The 19,365-nt window shown below is 47.9% G+C and overlaps 1 protein-coding gene across 1 annotated transcript; it reads left to right on the plus strand.

Annotated features, from left to right (window-relative positions):
- Positions 1–713: 713 nt before the first annotated feature.
- Positions 714–13,646, plus strand: LOC119361602 (disease resistance protein RGA2-like). Its single transcript, XM_037626734.1, has 4 exons — positions 714–2,436; positions 2,614–3,289; positions 3,437–4,105; positions 13,337–13,646. Exons 1-4 carry the CDS (start codon positions 714–716, stop codon positions 13,644–13,646), a joined length of 3,378 nt encoding a protein of 1,125 aa, XP_037482631.1.
- Positions 13,647–19,365: the final 5,719 nt, after the last annotated feature.

Here is a 19,365-nt window from a genome sequence, read left to right on the forward strand (position 1 = left end):
TGGCACTCCCGCACGATGGTGTTGAGCCCGTCACCACGGCCCGTGGAGGCTGCGGCACTGGTGCAATGCCATCGAGGATGCCATCCACCATCAGGGCAGGTTCTCCTCGATCACATACTCCGGCCAAGTGGAGGTATGGGAGGAGCGCAACGCCTACGCCCCTAGCCTGTTCGCGAGCGCGGTGATCGCACCGAGGCTGCGGCTACCGGCCGACTCGGACCACCGCAAGTACGTCATGGCGGCCCTTGGTGGACAGCTCATGGTCGTGCGTCGCACCGAGGCTAGTAAAGTAAATTCATCGGAGGGACATCTCTGCCATGTTTCACCCCAGTCTCTTCCTCTCAGTTTGGTTCCGTATATTAAATAAATCTCACTTGAACATCGCAGTGTAAAATTTAAAAAATAACATATATTTCTCGACATATATATTGAATAAAGCTTGCATGATTCCTAGTCAAATTTTAAAGTATTCTAGTCCATTATTGCAATGATATATCGGAACTTTCCAACTTCATGATGTTTCTCTAACTTGCAGACATTTCATGGGAATTTTCGGCGGAAACGTATCTGCACAAAATAATTACTATAGTCACCTTGTTGTATACCAATAGTTGGCTTGTTAAATATTTTGACTGCAAAATTTGCGTCCACAATTCTAATTGCTTCTTGTTTGCTCACAGGAAGAAAGTCGATAATCCAGAGTACAGGCTACCATGAGCTTATCTGCCATTGGGATTGTTAGTGCCATCAATGACTGCGTCACTTTGTTTCAGTGGGCCAAATCTGCCATTTCATCTCTTCACTCCAGATGGAGTGGCTCAGAGGAACAAAGTCTCCAGGATCGTGTATTACAGTTGGAGAATGGCCTACAACTTCTCAGGGATACTCTTCCTGCAATGCATGACCTCATTAATAAAGCGGAGTGGAGGAGCCATGAACACGGTGTGGCCAAGCTCCATCCAAGTCTCAAGGATGCAGTGTATGAGGCCGAGGACCTTCTTGATGAGTTCACATGGTACGAGAAGAAGGTGCAAGTAGAGGGCGGTACAAGCCAATCTCCTTTCACTGAATTCTTTGATACAGTTCTCCCAGGCAGCTTCAGCAAACTTAATGCTATCCGGTTGAGGTTAAATCATCTTTCGAGTCAGCTGGACAGTATTGGGCTGTGTGGGGTCACACAACGCTTTGACAAATTAGTCAGGCCAGAGACCACCTCTTTTCCAAATGAAACAAAAATATTTGGTCGTGACAAGGAGCTGGAGCAGGTATTTCAGTTTCTCAATGTACCTAAAAATTCAAAACGCAAGAGAGCAATTATTTCAATCAATGCATCAGCAAGCACATCAACAAGCAATCATGTTAGTAATAAATCAAGAATATCTTGTCTTCCTGTTCTACCAATAGTTGGAATTGGTGGTGTTGGAAAGACTACTTTGGCCCAACATATATGTTGCCATGAACGAGTGAGGTCTCATTTTGAGCTGATAATTTGTATTTGTGTCTCTGATGACTTTGATGTGAAGAGGCTAACTAAAGAGGTCATACAATCCTGTAGTGGAAAGGAGGCAACGAATAATAATTTGGATTCTCTTCAGCGTGCTCTTTCTAACCATGTGGATAATAAAAGGTTATTGATAGTTCTTGATGACATGTGGGGTGATGCTTTGAAAGAAAATGGGCAGTGTTGGCAGAGGTTTTGTGCACCTTTTAGAAGTGTCCAAGAGGGTAGTGTGATGTTGGTCACCACTAGATGTCCAAAGGTTACTGAGGGTGTGCGCACAATGGGGCCCATTATAGTTGAAGGTCTAAAAGACAACGTCTTTTGGAATTTCTTCAAATTGTGTGCATTTGGATCTCAGGTTTCAGAAAATGATCCTGAGTTAGAGTGCATTGGTAGAAGTATACTTCCTAAATTGAAAGGTTCTCCTTTGGCCGCCAAAACTCTGGGCCGTATGTTAAGCTTGGACCTTCAAGCATCACACTGGAATTCTATACTCGAGAGTGAACTGTGGGAGTTGAAACAAGAGGAGACTGAGATTTTGCCTGCTCTTCGGCTGAGCTACATGTATTTACCATTCTATTTGAAGCAATGCTTTGCTTTATGTGCTATGTACCCCAAAGATCATAAGTTTCAGAAGGCCTGCTTAGCTGAAATTTGGGTGGCAGAAGGCTTTGTGGAGCCTCAAGGTCGGGTCCCATTTCATGATATTGGTTGCTGGTATTTTGAAGACCTTGTAGCACGGTCCTTCTTTCAAAAAGTTAGTGGTGGATACATAATCCATGACTTGTTGCATGACATGGCGCAAAAAGTTTCAGAGCACGACTGTTTCATCTTAAGAAATCAGAGTGACTTTGATAAAGTTCCCCAGAATGTTCGCCATCTTTACATACTCCCTAGCAGTGACTTTGACAATTCCAGCATGTTGAGAGTATGCAAGTACAGAAAGCTGCGTACCCTAATTTGCAAGAAGAATTTAAGGAACAAAAATGGGTTTGTAATAGACCAATGGTGTACCAAACTTACGCGTATGCGTGTGATTTCTTTTACCTTCGCAATTGAGTTACCGGATAGTATTGGCAACTGGAAGCATCTGCGGTACCTTGAAATCTCCGGAGACTGCCCTTTCAAGAGGATTCCTTCAACTTTTTGTTGGCTATATAATCTGCAGTTTTTATATGCCAAGAAATGCAAGCTAATAAGCTTGCCTAGTGACTTTGGTAAGTTGATCAGTTTACAGAAGTTTGAATCACATGGATTACCATATTGTGTTGGGGGTCGCTTGTTTCTTGCTACAACCAATGTTAGTTTAATAAACAATCTGAATCACTTTCGTGGATACTTGCATATAAGCAATGCTGGCATGCTAAGTAAGGATCAAGCAGCAAGGACTAAACTGCAGAATAAGAAATATCTTGATAAGTTGCACCTGAAGATGCATGTAGAGAGGCCTCAAATCAGCCTGGACAAGGATATAGAAGTGCTTGAAGTTCTGCAACCTCCTGTCAGTCTTGAGTCTTTGTGCCTCCAGAATTATGCTGGTGCGTCGCTCCCAAGCTGGTTGCAGCCACAAACCTTGCCAAGATTAAAATCCCTTACTTTCGAAGGCTGTGTTGGACTCGCCTCCGCCGCACAGAGCATACTCTTAAATGAGATACTCTTAACTGGTATTTTCATGTCCCTAACAGACTTAACCATTCGTCAGTGTGAAAATATATCATGGCTCAACCATGTTCTGGATCCAAATTATGTACCAGCCATCAAGAAAATCAGAATTGAAGATTGCAATATGTTAGCATCAGTACCAACTGAAAAATTTGGTGATTTTCATTTCCTTGAAGAATTGGACGTGCTCTTTTGTCCAAACATCCCTTCCCAAAGATTGGTATCATCATCCCTTAAGAAGCTCAGTTTGCATGGTTCTGGTCTCTTTTGCAGTATTGACAGTTGTTCCCTCACCAAGTTTGATTTATCATGTGAGTTTGTCAGGATCATCCAATTACAAACATGGAATCTTCCATCTCTATTGGAGTTAGCCATTAAATGCAAATTTCTTTCATCTATTGGAGGAAGCAGTAGGGCACTCTCATCCCTTAAAGTCCTAAAAGTTAGATACTGTAATAAACTGTCAACCCTTGATGACCTCCTAACACATGAATATCTTCCAGCTATTGAGAAAATTGACATTGAAAATTGTCCCAATTTACTATCCCTACCAGTTGAAAGGTTTGTGAGTTTTCCTTGTCTGAAACTTCTGTGGGTCTATGAGTGCCGAAATCTCAACTGGCATAGAGGATTTGTGTTGCCATCATCTCTCCAAAGTCTTAGCTTAAAGTGGTGTGGAGATATTTCTCCATATGTTCCAAGCTGCCTACAAAACCTCACATCCCTTGTCTCACTGAACATCAGTGGATGCAACGGTATAACATACATTCCACGCGACATTTGGTGCAGCAATCTTGCACTTGAGAATTTGCTTATTTCGGATTGTCCAAACCTAGTTTCAATTGGTGGAGCAAAGGCAGTTGGAAAAATAAAGAAGGTGTGGATATACCATTGTCCAAAGTTAACCGACGTGGGGCAGATCAATAGAACATCACACCTAAGGTATTTGTGCTAACATTTATTTCCCGTCGAGATTTTACTTCTCTTTTGTTTGAAATCCCTATATACTGGAAATAACTCATGCATTATGGAGTAATCCCTACTTGTGCATGTGTAGCAATTAAACTTGTATCAGTATCCTCGTTGATGACACCTACTTGTGCCGTTTTTCTTGTTTTTGCTTGTTAGTTCCAATGTTTAGTCTGTATAATCTCAATTTTTTAATATTTCCTGAAGGAAAACTGTGATGTTACAGTAATTCAATATGTGTAATGTGTCAAAAAACTTGCTAACCTGTAGTTGTATGCTACCGTCTTGCATGTTTCTTTTCGTCTTTTCTGCAAATTTGCTTTACTGACCATGTTTCTTTCTTCAAGTACAAGGAACAAGTAAATGGCATGCGAGCATGAAGCCATAGCTGCATTACTTGGAAGTTGGAAAACCAGAGTACAACGAGACATCATGCCTCCTGTCTAATCGTCTCTATCTATCTCCCCATAGCTGCTTCTTCATTCTAGCAGTTCCATCAATTCATCTGCATCCATCTGATGGCAATAACCATCAGTTTTCAGATCTTTTTTAATAGGGGATAACCCCGGCCTCTGCATCTTGCGATGGACACAGCCAATCAGTTTTCAGTTTGCACGATTCGTATGAGACATTTTGTAACTTATGAAAACGACAGAGAATCACGCTGCGTCTCCAAGACATGTTGTATTTGTATGCATTTGTGTGTTTTGGTGCATCATTAATCTGGAATTATTGCCTGATTGTTTCAAAAGGAATTTATCACAGTGTGCAACAGAGCTAACTAAGGTAGTGTTCTTTTTAGTCCAGTAATACCGTGTATGCATAATGCATGTGCTCCTGATCCTTGGTGCTGGTCTTGGGGTGAATTGAGAGCCTGATTGTAGAGAAGCCTGCTTGCTGAATATTTTTTGAAGACAGTGGGTGTTCGAAGTGAAGATAATCCACATTTTTGAACATGTACGCGATTATTCTTAGGAACCGGAGGGAGTATGTTGTTTTTGTTTCCACGGATGTCAGTATTCGGCTCACATGGTATTCGATTCATTTGTTTTCATGACCTTTATCCAACTTCAAAAAATATAAATTTGTTTTCGGATAATACAACAAGGAGCAGCTAACATAAAAATAAACATCTCCTAATTTGTTTTCATGACCTGTGTCCAATTAAAGTACAGCGAACTTGCTCGTTGATGACACCTGCATGTATTGTATGCCTTGCTTCTGCTTGTCCGTTCCAATGTTCTGTTAGAATAAATCCGAGGCTTACCGTCGATCATCCGAGGACCAAGCAATCACACGAGGCACGACATCGAGATTTGTTAACGAGGTTCACCGATATGGCTACATCTCCGGGGCATGACTACGGGCGCTCCTCCCCGTGACACAGTCACAATACCGCACACCGACCATCCGGGCGCCGGCACATGCCGCCGGCTCCCCCTTGCGCGCCTGTGCTATTATGTTGGTATAGATTATATCGTGTGTCTAGCCCCGCTATATATGAGAGGCCTAGGATACAAGTGTCCTACTAGGACACGACTCCACATCCTATGTAAACACGATACAACTACAAGTCCAAGTGTAACCTACTTTATACACTATATTCGACACAACTCTAACAAACTCCACCTTGGCGAATATTCTCCACCACCTTGCGTCAAACTTCCATGTATATTGGACTTGAGCTTATCCCAGAGCACCCCTGCTACTCCAAGACTTCATGTGACTCCACTTGTAACTTGTAGTCCCTTCTTTTCTTGACCACAGTCAACACTCGAGCGAAATTAAGTTTCACATTACTCTAGTTTGCGCTCTCAACTTCCAGAGTATCCGTCCAACACCATCACACACTGATCACTGACCTGCGTGAAAGTGAACAACTCACATATTGAGTGTCACACATAAGAGTTACCTGAACTCAACATCACCGCTCCTTTTTTGACCGCCTGTCTGAAACATGAAGGAATTTCACCGTTGCTTGTAGTCATCCTGAGTCAAATTCGCAGTTGTCTCACCACATGTATGACCACCAGAGCCCTGGCCCGTCTTCATGTCCCGTGCAATCGCACGCCTCGCCGCTATCACCGCGTCGAGCCTTCGCTGTCCCGGTCGAGTCTCAAGGGTCGCGAAACCACACCACTCAACCCCCACTGCAGAGTACCACCGATCGTTACCGACCGATGACGAGTTTCACGCTTCCATCAGACCATTTGGCTCCAGTCCAAATTACGTGTCACTCGCTTTTCCCGATGAAATAGGCTTCGATTCTCTGGATCATTACACCGTAGCCCCTCAATCCAGCTCCACCTTCAACATGACTCCATGGTAGATGATCAGTCCACCCTCGCGCCCCGTCGACTTCAAGCTCCGTGTGTACACCACCTTGAATCAACCCCGCGCCACAGTCTTGTCGAATCCGCACAAACCGTCGGGCCTGCGCCATGTGTTTCTATGCCCAAAAGTCGGTCACCATCAGCATCACGGTCCTATGTCGTTGCTGCCGATCCCACCACCGTCTTCTGTACCAACCGACTTACGTCGATCCCGTCAGACTGCCCAGTCCGACCCAGCCGAACTCGTTCGACTGTATGACACGCTTAAGGCTCCCAAATCGTCTTCCACAAAATTTCCATCCATCACATGATAATTCCATCTCAGCTGACATGACTTCCTGCAACGCCTTCAAGCATCCCTGTTTTGCCAACAAATTTTTCACCATGTCTGCCATAACCCAAGGTTTCTAGTTCCGTCGAATTTCTCCACCTCAAACCAAGTACCCGTTGGTGCCATAGTTCTTTGTACAACTGACTGTCTGAAAAAATACCCGACCTCTCCCGTGACGCCGAAGTACACGAGCAAACCTGGTCTTGCCTGCGTGCACTAGTAGCAATCCACCAAAAAAACTTGGCCTTCACTTGATCTGCTCCCTTGGCTCAACTCCCTCGGCGCTAGCAATTGCCTTGTCAACGCCTCTTTGCTAATTCCCGATGGATGTGAATCACGTGTCAATGGATTTTCCCTTCCGCAGAAACGATCTGTCTCCTGCCTCGCTGTGTCACGCGAGGACTCGGTCCTCCTTTTTTTTCCCAAAACAAATCCCGTAGATGCCCTTGTACATACCCTTGTCCTGATCGCCTTTGCATACGCACACGTACGCCTGAGCTCACAAGCTGCCGTTCGGGCCGTGACTTGCTCGCCTGCTGTAGCCGCACGGTACTCCACCTGGGCCGCAACCCACGCACCTGCCTTGCGCTTTTGCAGCCAGCGCTTCGATCAGATGTGTTGTCTGTCAGTCTGCGCGCGACACGCCACCGGCGTCGACTGCATCTCGCCGAGTCCACGCCTGAATCGATTAAACCGATCCCACCAAGAACTCGCCTGATCACCGAATCGACCAAACAACCTGCTGCTCAAAAGCCTGCAACTCGCCGCCGCCAAGACATCCAACCACATGACGGCTTCTTCATCCTCTAGATCAACTGACGCACAGCCTCATCGAACCTTGCTCATGATACCATTTGTTAGAATAAATTCGAGGCCTACCGTCGATCATCCGAGGACCAAACAATCACACGAGACACGACACCGAGATTTGTTAACGAGGTTCACCGATATGGCTACATCCCCGGGGCATGACTACGGGCGCTTCTCTCCGTGACACCGTCACAATACCGCACACCGGCCACCCGGGCGCCGGCACACGCCGCCGGCTCCCCCTTGCGCACCTGTGCTATTATGTTGGCATAGGTTACATCGTGTGTCTACCCCCGCTATATATGAGAGGCCTAGCTAGGATACAAGTGTCCTACTAGGACACGACTTCACATCCTATGTAAACACGATACAACTACAAGTCCGACTGTAACCTACTTTGTACACTATATTCGACATAACTCTAACATGTTCCATGTAGAAGCTTGATCTGTTAATATTTCCCAAAAGAAAAGTGTAATCTTTATAGTAATTGCATATAGATTAGACTTTGAAAAAACTTGCTAAACTGTAGATGTATGAGTGCTGCCATGTTAAGTCGAAAGTCTCCTTTTGTTGCCAAATTTGTTTTACTGACCATGTTTTGTTCTTCAAGGAACCAGAGGCATCGGAACCAATAGCTGCATTACGTGGAAATTGGATGACCTGAGGATATTGATTCCATTTTAGTAGATTGATTCCATGAATAATTCCATGTGCAGTCAATATTTGTGCCGCTAACAATCAGTTTCTAGTTTGCACAATCGTAGTGAACTTGTTATGACTCGTGAAACCATAATCTGTTATGTGTGTGTCAAAAGTCCCAGTTTAGCAAGTTTTTTCAAAGTCTAATCTATATGCTATTACTATATGTATGTTTGTTCTTTTTACCTTTCCTAGGTTTTCTTTTTCGTTCTGTTGTATAGTTTTTTCTCTTACTTGGACCTTTTGTATTCTTTTATTTGAAAATTAATAAAAATACGCAGCAGAGTCCTGCTGTTTCCCTCCAAAAAAAAAAAAAACAGATCCGCGTCCCTCCAGGCCAAGGAGTGGAGGACCACCTCGCGGCCACTAGGGCGCGCGAGGCGGCAACAACTGCGGCAGCTCCTCCCTCGTCCCCTCCCCTTCCGGCTAGGGCCTGTATGAAGACCTGCGTTGCTGTCTTACACTTTCTCTTAATAGTACAACAGTACACACACTTTGGGCCGTATCCAAGACAAGAAGAAATGATCTTAGCTAGTCTCAACAACAAGCAAGCAGGCAGATGATTACTACCACTGCTCCTTGGATTGGTCAGATGATTATTTCTGACTGCGCGTGAGCCCAGACTCGAAACCGCGACTCGCTGGTGAGGAAAGAATGCCTTTCCCACTAAGCCACGACGAACTCTGTTGTAAAAGGAAAGATGGTGTGTATTTAACTCGACAGTAAGCATTTGAATTCTAAATTTTCAAAATATTAAAGATATTTTGCTCGGTATGATTGTTTCTCGAGGGGAGACGGTAAACACGGTAACCGCGCGAGATCAGGAAATTTCGTTCGGTAACCAAAACGCTGGTTCAAAGCAGACCTAGTGTGCTTTATTTACCTCACTAATGCTAGCTCTTGTGCAACTAAAGAAGCCATTTGGCTTACTGAACATTCTTCAAGACAATGTTTGGCACCACTTTATTATTCGTGGGCAATGAGAGGCGGGCTAGTAATATAATAATTTAACTAATTAAACATGACAGGAAACCTGTCCAGCAAGTACTTGTATTGCATTGCAAACTAATAAGTATAAGAATGTTTAGATCACTATTTTACTTATTCAAATGATCCTATATTAGTTTACAGATGAAGTACTTCATCCATTCCCAAACCCATACACACAGCTATAATACAAGTTGCCATTTCTCCAGCCATATATATGCTACACATAACAAAACAAACTTCACCGAGTTAGCGGATGCACGCCCACCGGTTATCGGTATGATGATGATGATGGGGGGAAGCTGAGAAGAAGCTCTGCCTCCGGGTGCAACGCATTGCGAGGAACCTCCAACAGCGAGTGGATGACTCTTAGAATAAATCTGAGGCATACCGTCGATCATCTAAGGACCAAGCAATCACATGAGCACGACACCAAAATTTATTAACGAGGTTCATCGATATGGCTACATCCCCGGGGCCTGACTATGGGCGCTCCTTCTCATGACACCGCTACAATACCGCACCAGGTCGCCCTGGACGCCGACACATGCCGCCGGCTTCCCCTGCGTTCTTGTGCTATTATGTTGGCATAGGTTACATCGTGTGTCTGGAGCGGCGGCGTGAGGATCGGCGCAGCCACGAGGACGGCCTGGAGCGGACGCCTCGGCGTGGTAGTGGACCATGGGCCGCGGCACTACGGGTCGAAGGGGCGACGCAGCGGTGACGCGATCCGTGCATCCGTAGAAAGAACCACGGGGTGGCGACGCTGCAGCCCGACGGAGCAACGCAGCGGCAGCCGGATGCTCGATTGGTGGAGGGGCGCGCTGTACGATGACGCTCTTCACGGGACCTGTGGAGGCGCGCGCAACCGACGGGCCAGGTCGGTCACACGGCATAGATGAGGCGGATCATGGCGGCGAGTGGGTGATCAAGCCGATCACGCACGAAGTCGGGGACGCCGCTCGGTGGAGGCGGGGTGGCGGCGGAGTCCGAGATGAAGCCAGCGATGACGGCCAACAGAGCGGCCATACACGTGCAGCGAAGATCGACGGGCGGGCCGGCGCGCGCAGGGCGGCTGTGATAGGCCGCCGCATGGCGCGAGGCCGCTGAGTCAGGGCGATGCAGGTGTCCAGGTCGGAGCAGGGCGGTGATGGTCGGCGCAGGGCGACGGGCGGGCCGACGCACGGGCGTTGGCTGGCCTGACGGGCCGCCGCGGCGCGCATGGCCGCTGGTTCGGAGGAGAGGCTGACTAGTCGCGTCGGGGTCGAAGTAGAAGCGCGCTGGGGTCGACGACGGCGGTGGGCAACGCAAACCAATCTTAGATCTGAAAACCAAAAAGTAAACACCGATCAAAGCGACCGGCGAGAGAGAGAGAAATCCGAGCAAGGGCTCGGGAAAAAGACTCTCTAGGGCAGCCGGTCAACACGACTGGCGGACGAACCCTAGGTACGGGCGGCGCGGCCCCCAGCAGCGGTCATTGAGGCCGACCGCCTCGGGGGAGGCGCGCGCGTGCGGAAGCAGCGGCGGTGGCTAGGGTTCGGGATTGATTAGGCTGATACCATGTTAGAAGAGATAGAGAGGGATGGTGGAATAGTTGTTCTATTGATTGAGCCTCGTGAGCATATATATAGGAGTACAATGATCAACTTGGAGTACAAGACAAGTCAGAACTAATCCTAATATATCTCGTCTTTCCTAATAATGAATATACCATGTTAGAAGAGATAGAGAGGAATGGTGAAATAGTTGTTGTATTGCTTGAGCCTTGTGGGCATATATATATATATACAGAAATTAAATACCAGATAGATTAGGATTAGTTCTGGCTTGTCTTGCATTTTAAATTGATCACAATGATCAATTTAAAGTGCAAGACAAGCCAGAACTAATCCTAATCTATCTGGTCTTTCCTAATAATCAACATACTCAACAAGAGTATTTAATTTCACAACTTGTCTTGCAGGAGGATATATAGATTATTAATTTCCACCAAGCTAACTGTCAACAAAGCTAAACAAGCTCCACTTGCTGTCAACGTGCATCCGTCGAGGGGCCTTCCTCAAGCTAAACAAGTTTCCCAAGGCTTCAGCAAACCGAGCACGACGACTTTGAGGATAGCACCAGCACCAGATCCAGCCATTTCTCTCCTCATGCGACAACGCTCGTTGGCGGCAACAGCACCGCCATGGCACCCATATAGGGTGAGCAGTCCACCTTGAACCACCCCTACCCTTGCTTGATTTCTTTCTTTTACCACATCTGCACTGCACCCTTACTTTCTTCTGCGGTTCACATGCTAGTTGTGATGCGTCGGTGAATTGTGACTGTTCAACCAAGGCTGCGGCCCTCCCTCGCCGCGGTTTTGATGGCGACCGTCCACATTTACACAGTCTCGCTCCCTGGTCTGATGCCTGCGCGCAGGCTTGCAGGATCTCATCAAGGTTGTCTTTGAGTTTAGGCATCTCCTCACCGATCACGGGCTGTCGTTGTGTTGCCTCATTGAGTCACAACATCGCCGCCTAGTGGTTCTTTCCACGACTACACCAATCCGCGCTCTGCCGTTACGTCGCACCGTCCAGCCATAGCATCGCCACATGCTGTCCACGCCGTCGCCCCGAGGGCGTCCCCCATGGTTGCACTGACCCGTGCACTGCAGCTGCGTCGCTCCTTCTGGCCGTAGGGTTGCGGATCGCGGTCCACGTCGCCGTGTCACCCCATTGGGCGATAGCACACGCAGCGCGATATACCTGCCACCGCCCAAGGACTTCCCGCTGTCGCCCCGATCTGCACGCTGCCTCTGTGTCGCCCATTCAGGAAGTAGCGCACGGCACGCGGTCCATGCCGCTGCATTGCCCCTTTGGGCCATAGCGTGCATAGCACGTGGTCCCTGCTACTGCCATGAGGACTTCCCACCATCGCCCCAACCCGCGCGCTGCCTTTGCGTCTCCCCTTCAGGCCGTAGCGCCGCGGCACGCGGTCCACGCCGTTGTGTTGTCCCTCTGGGCCATAGCGCGCGCAGCACGCAGTCCCTGCCACCGCCCCTAGGACTTTCCGCCGTTGCCCAAACCCGCGTGTTGCCTTTGCGTAGCCCCTTCAGGTCATAGCGCCGCGATCCATTCCGCCTTCCCCACGCGTCGACTTCTACATGTCGTGCCGCCTTTCTAGGTGCGGGAACGCCACCATCTATGCCCGGTGTTTGTCATGCTGTCGGGTTCTTCATCGCCTACTGCAAGCACCGCTGCCGCACTCCTAACCTATTCGCTGTCGCCGCTCTTCTTCCGCTGATGGAGTCACATGGATGAATTTGCATTGTAATTCAAATTTTGTGCAAATTCGTATTAAATTTCATGAAAAAAATCATTTTTCTATCAAGTATGCTCGCTGTTTGCAGTACATAAAACAAATTGACCGCACATGTAAGAAGCCACGTCATTGATGAATGGACCCACTTGGCAGCATCCACGTCAACACTACAATGGTCCCCACATGTCAATATTTGGGACCGGTCAAACGAGACATTGTCACCGGAAAAATAATGCTTGGCCCCACATGTAAGCAGCCACGCCAACATCTTCTAAGCCCATATGTCAGCAATGTTGACCGGTCAAAACTCACACCGACTTATTACTGACGGAACCGTCGGTGATAAAACCCACGGCGAACCCACCGAAAGTAACCACGTCAGCAACTGATGGCCCCATCTATCAGACTCTTTGACCAATCAAACCCGCGGACCGATAACCGGTGAAGGATTATCGTCACCGAAAAGGTCTTAGGTGACAGATTGGGCTATTATAGGTGATATTCTCGGCCGTCACAGAAAACGGCCAGCAACGACATTTTTTTCGTTCGTTTTCTAAAATGCGATCTTGCATGATGAAGAAAGTGGTACCGTCAATATTTTATTTTTCTTGACGGTGCTTCTGTGACGGTGGGGGTGATAGCCGAAAAACGTCATCGACGTATTTTTCATGACGAAAATTGGTTATACGTGAGACAAGTGAAACGTCGCACAATAGAGCAAATTTTGTAGGTGTTTAGCCTCAAGGATGGCAGCCTGGGGAAGGTCGAGGGCCTCGCACGGCACCGAAGTGTGTCCATGAGGGAGTATCCGAAGCTCAGGGTCGGCTGCATCTACTACACCCAGGATGATTCGAGGCCTCCGAGGCCGTGGAAGGACAATGCTGGTGTCCACTACTACAATGCTGTCGGGGTGTTCAGCCTTAAGGATGGCAGCCAGGATAAGGTCGAGGGCCTTGGGCGGCACCGGAGCTCTGGCCGCCGCCGGCATGGTTCACGCCTTCCACCATCCTATGGTGATGGTTTTAAATTCTTGGAGGATATGGCTTAATTAGTCTGCAGGGCTCGCTCAGATTTTATATTTGCTATTATGATGATTGCAACCAAGATTATCAATTGCCTTGTGAGGTTTCTGGATTAAGAGGTTTAATTCAGACGTAAACAGAATAGAAGAGTAACTATGAAGCTGCGAGCAAGCTAACAGTCTAACAATGAAGCGGCAGTTGTTTTCCATTCCAGGATGGATATAGATTGTTGCTTCAAAAGGAAATTAATGGTTGCAGTGTGCGTGCAGCAGAGCTAGCAAAGGTAGTGTAATTTACTTAACTCACTAACTAATAATAAGTATATGCATGTGATGCTGCTGGTGCTTGGTGACTTATACAAATAATATTCGGAGGTGCCGCGGGCGCGTGCAAGTGTGTCTGGGCTCAGAACGGACAACGAAGAGGACTGAGAGACCTGGGCGGATGCAAGTTTTGAAAACTATGTAGATGCAATGCACATGATGACATGACAAAGTGCAACACGCAAGCAGATGACATGACAACGGAGACGAATAAGAGGAAGACACCTGGCGCATCGGTCTCGTGGTGTCACAGTGAGCTGCGTGAGGAGGTCTACATGCAGCCACCCCCGGGGTACTATGCTCCTAATGGTATGGTCTATCGCTTTCGACGCTCCCTCTATGGTCTTAAACAGGCCCCTCGTGCCTGGTTCGAGCGGTTCACATCTATTGTGACTGCTGCTGGCTTCTCGCCCAGTGACCATGATCCCGCCTTGTTTGTTCACACGTCTTCTCGTGGTTGGACTCTTCTCCTTCTATATGTTGATGACATGATCATCACTGGCGACGACTCTGACTACATTGCCTTTGTTAAGGCTCGCCTTCGCGACCAGTTCCTCATGTCTGATCTTGGTCCACTTTGCTATTTTCTTGGGATGGAGATTTCTTCCACCTCTGATGGCTTCTACGTCTCCCAGGAGAAATATATTCAGGATCTCTTGCTCGCGCCGCTCTTGGTGATGAGCGCACTGTTGTGACTCCTATGGAGCTCAACGTTCAGCTTCGCGCTTTTGACGGTGACCCTCTGCCCAACCCCACTCGCTATCGCCACCTCGTTGGGAGCCTTGTCTATCTTGCTGTTACGCGTCCTGACATCTCCTATCCTGTCCACATCCTCAGTCAATTTGTTTCAACCCCCACCTCTGTCCACTATAGTCATCTCCTCCATGTTCTACGATATCTTTGTAGCACGATCTCTCATCGCCTTTTCTTTCCTTGCTCCAGCTCTCTCGAACTCCAGGCCTACTCCGACGCGACTTGGGCCAGTGATTCCTCTGATCGATGCTCGCTGTCTACTTATTGTGTCTTCCTTGGTGGCTCTCTTATTGCCTGGAAGACAAAGAAACAAACTGCAGTTTCTCGCTCGAGTATAGAGGTTGAGTTGCAATCAATGGCAATGTTGACGGCTTGTATATGTTTGGCCTTTGGCCCTTAGTAGAAACTAGTCGCTGATTATCCAACAACAACATTATACAGTAACTAAAACAACTGGTTTGCAAGGTTCAGGTTTCTAGCAAGGCTGGGGCTCAACATTTTAGCCCGGATTTGTTCATGTGTTTCTGGCCAGGCGGGCTTGGGCTTAGTGTTTTCAACCCGAAGCCCGGCCTGATCACGTGAATCAGGTCGTATCAGGACATTGCTAGAAAAAAGCTTGAAGGTTACACGAACTTTTGTTTTCCATCCCTAATCGCTCCGATCCATCGGCAATGGAGCGAAAGAAGGCTGCCGCCGCCACGGCCTTAGTGGCCAGCCTTCCCGTGGAGATGCTAGCCAACATCCACGGCCGCCTGAGCCTACTCGACCGCCTTGCCTTCGCCGCCGTCTTCCCTGGCTCGCGCGACGCGTTCAGGCCGGAGGCGCCGTGTCTCATCCAGCCCGGCGACGCCCGGGAGACCGCCACTCTCTTCTCCCTCGCCGAACGCCACGCCACAGCCGTGCGCGCCCCGGGGCCCCAACATGCCATCCTCGGATCCTCCAGTTGCGGTGGCTCGTCACCGCCGACGACCGGGCCCGGCTGTGGCTCATCAACCCGGTCACCGGCGATCAGCGCGCGCTCCCGGCCATCGGCACCATACCCGGGCTCTACGCCCACCGCAGGCGGCAGCAATTCACGCTCAACGTGATGTGGTTTCTCAGGGGACCGCCGCCGTACCCCTACAGCACCATGACGCTGACAGCCGAGGAGATGCGCCACTCCCTCTACCGGAAGGTGGTCCTCTCTGACTCCGCCGACTTCGCCATGCTCATCACGGGGCCGCAGTACGGCGTCGTGGCCTTTGCGATGGCAGGAGATGGGGCGTGGAGGATGCCGCCCCCGCCCCCGCATGGTGGCATCGACACCGTCGCCACATCGTGGAGGCTGCACTCGCGCAACGGCGTCGAGGACGCGGTCCACCATGACGGCATGTTCTACTCGATCACATACTCCGGCCAACTGGAGGCGTGGGAGGAGCGCGGCGCCTATGCCCCCGGCGTGTTCACAAGCACGGTGATCGCGCCGAGGCTGCCGCTGCCGGCCGACCTGGACCACCGCAAGTACCTTGTGGCGGCGCCGGGCGGGCAGCTGATGGTCCTGCTCAGGGAGTTCAAGGATCGGCGAATGCCCTCCTTCAAGGTGCAGGTCCTCGACACCAGCAGGGAGGGGTGGAAGGAGACACACGACATCGGTGACACTGCGTTGTTCGTCGGGGTGAGCGGTTCGTTGTGCGTGCCAACGAGGGAGCACCCGGAGCTCAAGGCTGGATGCATCTACTACTACCCCCAGGATGATCCGGTAGCGTGCAACAGCTACTACAATGGCGTCTCAGTGATCAGCCTCGAGGATGGCAGATGGGAGAAGGTTGAGGGCCTTGGGCAGTACCGGAGCTGGCCACCGCCAGCATGGCTCATGCCTTCCATCCCATGATAGACATGGTGACTGATTTCATTCATAGAATGGGTGGGTTAAGTACTACTCCTCTAGTTTCAAAAATGCTCTCTTATACTATGCTCTCTTATATTATGAACAGTGAACAGGTATATTTTCTGAAGACATATACATATATAGTTATATACTGAGGTTTGAGTAAGTAAAGAGAACACTTGGCTAGCCTAAAGTTTGATGCAGGACCTGGAGCTTGCAGAGGCTCAGATTTTTGACGTCTCTAAATTCCTTGTGTGAAATAACTCAGAATTCATTGTGCTAAACTTGTATCTATGCTTTTCTAATGAGGTAGACACTTTTGCATGTTAAGGTTTCCACTTCAAACCATCCAGGATCTGAAATCCTGTATTTTCCATATCCATAAGATCGAGTCCTTAGGTTTCTGAAATAGAGTAATGAAAAAAGAAGTGCTTCGAATAATTGCTATTTGACTCGGACCTGTTCTGAAAAAGTCGAGGTATTTCGAATTGTTTGTTGACACGGACAAAGTAAGGGAAAACCTCTGAAATAATTTCCATTTTGACCTTGGACATATAAGATTTCCGAATCGAATCTCTTTAGAAAGAAGATCTTTTGTCTCATGGTAGTCTGCTCTAGTCGCGATTCTGAGATCCAACCATTGGAACTGAGAGTTCCCCGCTGTTTGACCTACTCAAGTAGGCTTTCTATTGAATATCCACCCATGGTAATTGCTTGACTGGTAGACACTAGACAGTAGAGTAGGTTTGATCTTGCTTTCTCAATCTTTCTCTGATCCTAGCCGCGTAGTAGATCCGGCTTTATTCGGCAAAATGCATTTTTTTGGAAGTAGCTAGATTCAAGCAAGCATCCTAGGCTCCTAGCGAGATTGTACCAACCTCTTCCCTAGAATTGCATCTTCCCCGTACTTTCGTCGAGAGAGAAGAGCTAGAGCCTAGAAGGCAGTTATACTTATTGATAGTTAGGCCGGGTAGCAGGCAAGTAAGAATCAATGATCATTTGAATCTGCTGCACGGAGTTAATTTTCAGGTCTGATGGCTGCTAGAAGTGAAAGCTGCTGGCCTTTGAGCTTAAATTACTTACAATGTATTCATGCATGAGCACTGCATCTGTTGGCTGTCCATATATAGTTTGAGCTCGTTGACGCAGCAGAATGAATTCCTCAGCTGCTCCAAGCAAAGGAAACAATATTTGTTTTCACCATCAGATCAAGTGCCACTGTTGCTGCATTTTTCTCGAGATATTTATGTATTTATACTAGTTGGTTTCGGGGAAGAGTTTGATAATTAAATGAACTTTCTTGTTGCCTTGTAATGATCAAACTGCAACAACAGAGCAGATAATTTGTTATGAAGAGCTGCACATGTTCTTGGGGATATACAGTAGATAATTTCACAAGGAATCAGTGCAGCGTGCAGCAGCAGAGAAGCAAGTAAGGTTCAGACTACTCTTGTGTGTTGGGTTTGCCTGCCGTTGACCCGAGTCAACAGATAGGATTAGACAATGAACAGGCAGCCTCTTCTCTTAAGCATTTTTTTTTCTTATTGCACGGCATGTGCCGAGTTACTATTGCCTTGTACTCCCCCCATTCCTAAATACAAGTCTTTCTAGGGATTCCAATATGTATTACATACAGAGCAAAATGTTTATATACATTCATATGTAGTCGATATTTTATTTAGGAACAGAGGGAGTAATAATCTACTATTAAGTATATATCAAACTGCAACAAAGCTGGCTTTATTGTAAATTAGTTTGGCCTACTATTTTTATGGTTGCAACAATAGTGAGTTGGATGGCCTTCCTAGGATATGCTTTTGTTATGAAAAAACTAGCTTCACATGTTATTCAGAATGGCGATATTGCACCGTGCAGCAGAGTTATTTTGTAAGCAAATGTGCAGCAGATAGTTTAGAGTCGGGACTCTTACATAGGATGCTGCTTCGGGCAACTCTAATCCACCCCCAGGAAACAGCCCAAGCCCAAAAAATGACGTCAAGTCCCCGAAAGTTGTTGGTATGGCCCACAAAACACTCACAGCACTGGATATATGTCTGTCCGACCCCTCGTGCCAGTCCCACTCCCAAAGCCCTAGCAACATGCGAGAGACATTTCCCTCCCAACCAACATGATTGCCCCACCGCTAACCACCATTGCTACTTTGCTGCTCAAGATATCCGATTAGGACCCCCAAACTTGGAGGAGTTAGTGGAGGCAAATATGCTCATGGATGACACGACGATGGAGATAGCGGAGCTCGACGAGATGCAGTACGAGACTACGACTACAAGCAGGAGTTAGCGGAGCAGGAGGAGGAAGAGCTCATCTTCTTGGCCTTTGCAATTTTCTGTCCATCCAGACGGTCATTAAGAGTGGATGGGTCCTCCAACATGTCGTCATCATCAATTGAGATTAAGTCGTGTCCACTGAGGTGTTTTTCATAGTTCTCTCTTATACATTGCTCATTTCCCACAAGAGTGTTATAGCAGTGATTCAAAGAAAAGCCTAGCCTCTGCCCCTCTTGTTCCTTTGTCTGTAAAGAGATTGGATGACCGGCTCATACCCATTGATGGGCAATCCATTCGGTGGTGTTAGGTTTACTTGATCAACACATCTGAACCGCCCCGACGAAATCTTCAAGCGTACCACCGCCGGGAAGGTGTTACATACGGGAAGGGACCGCGTCATCTGGTTCCATGATGACAAGAAGTAGGCGGACTTGGCGCAGGGGAGGGAGTGCATCAGATGGCGCATATTCGACGGGGAGATTCTGTCATGGACCAAGACATATTGTGGCATATT

This window comes from Triticum dicoccoides, chromosome 2B (assembly GCF_002162155.2).
Source record: "Triticum dicoccoides isolate Atlit2015 ecotype Zavitan chromosome 2B, WEW_v2.0, whole genome shotgun sequence".
NCBI classification, from domain to species: domain Eukaryota; kingdom Viridiplantae; phylum Streptophyta; class Magnoliopsida; order Poales; family Poaceae; genus Triticum; species Triticum dicoccoides.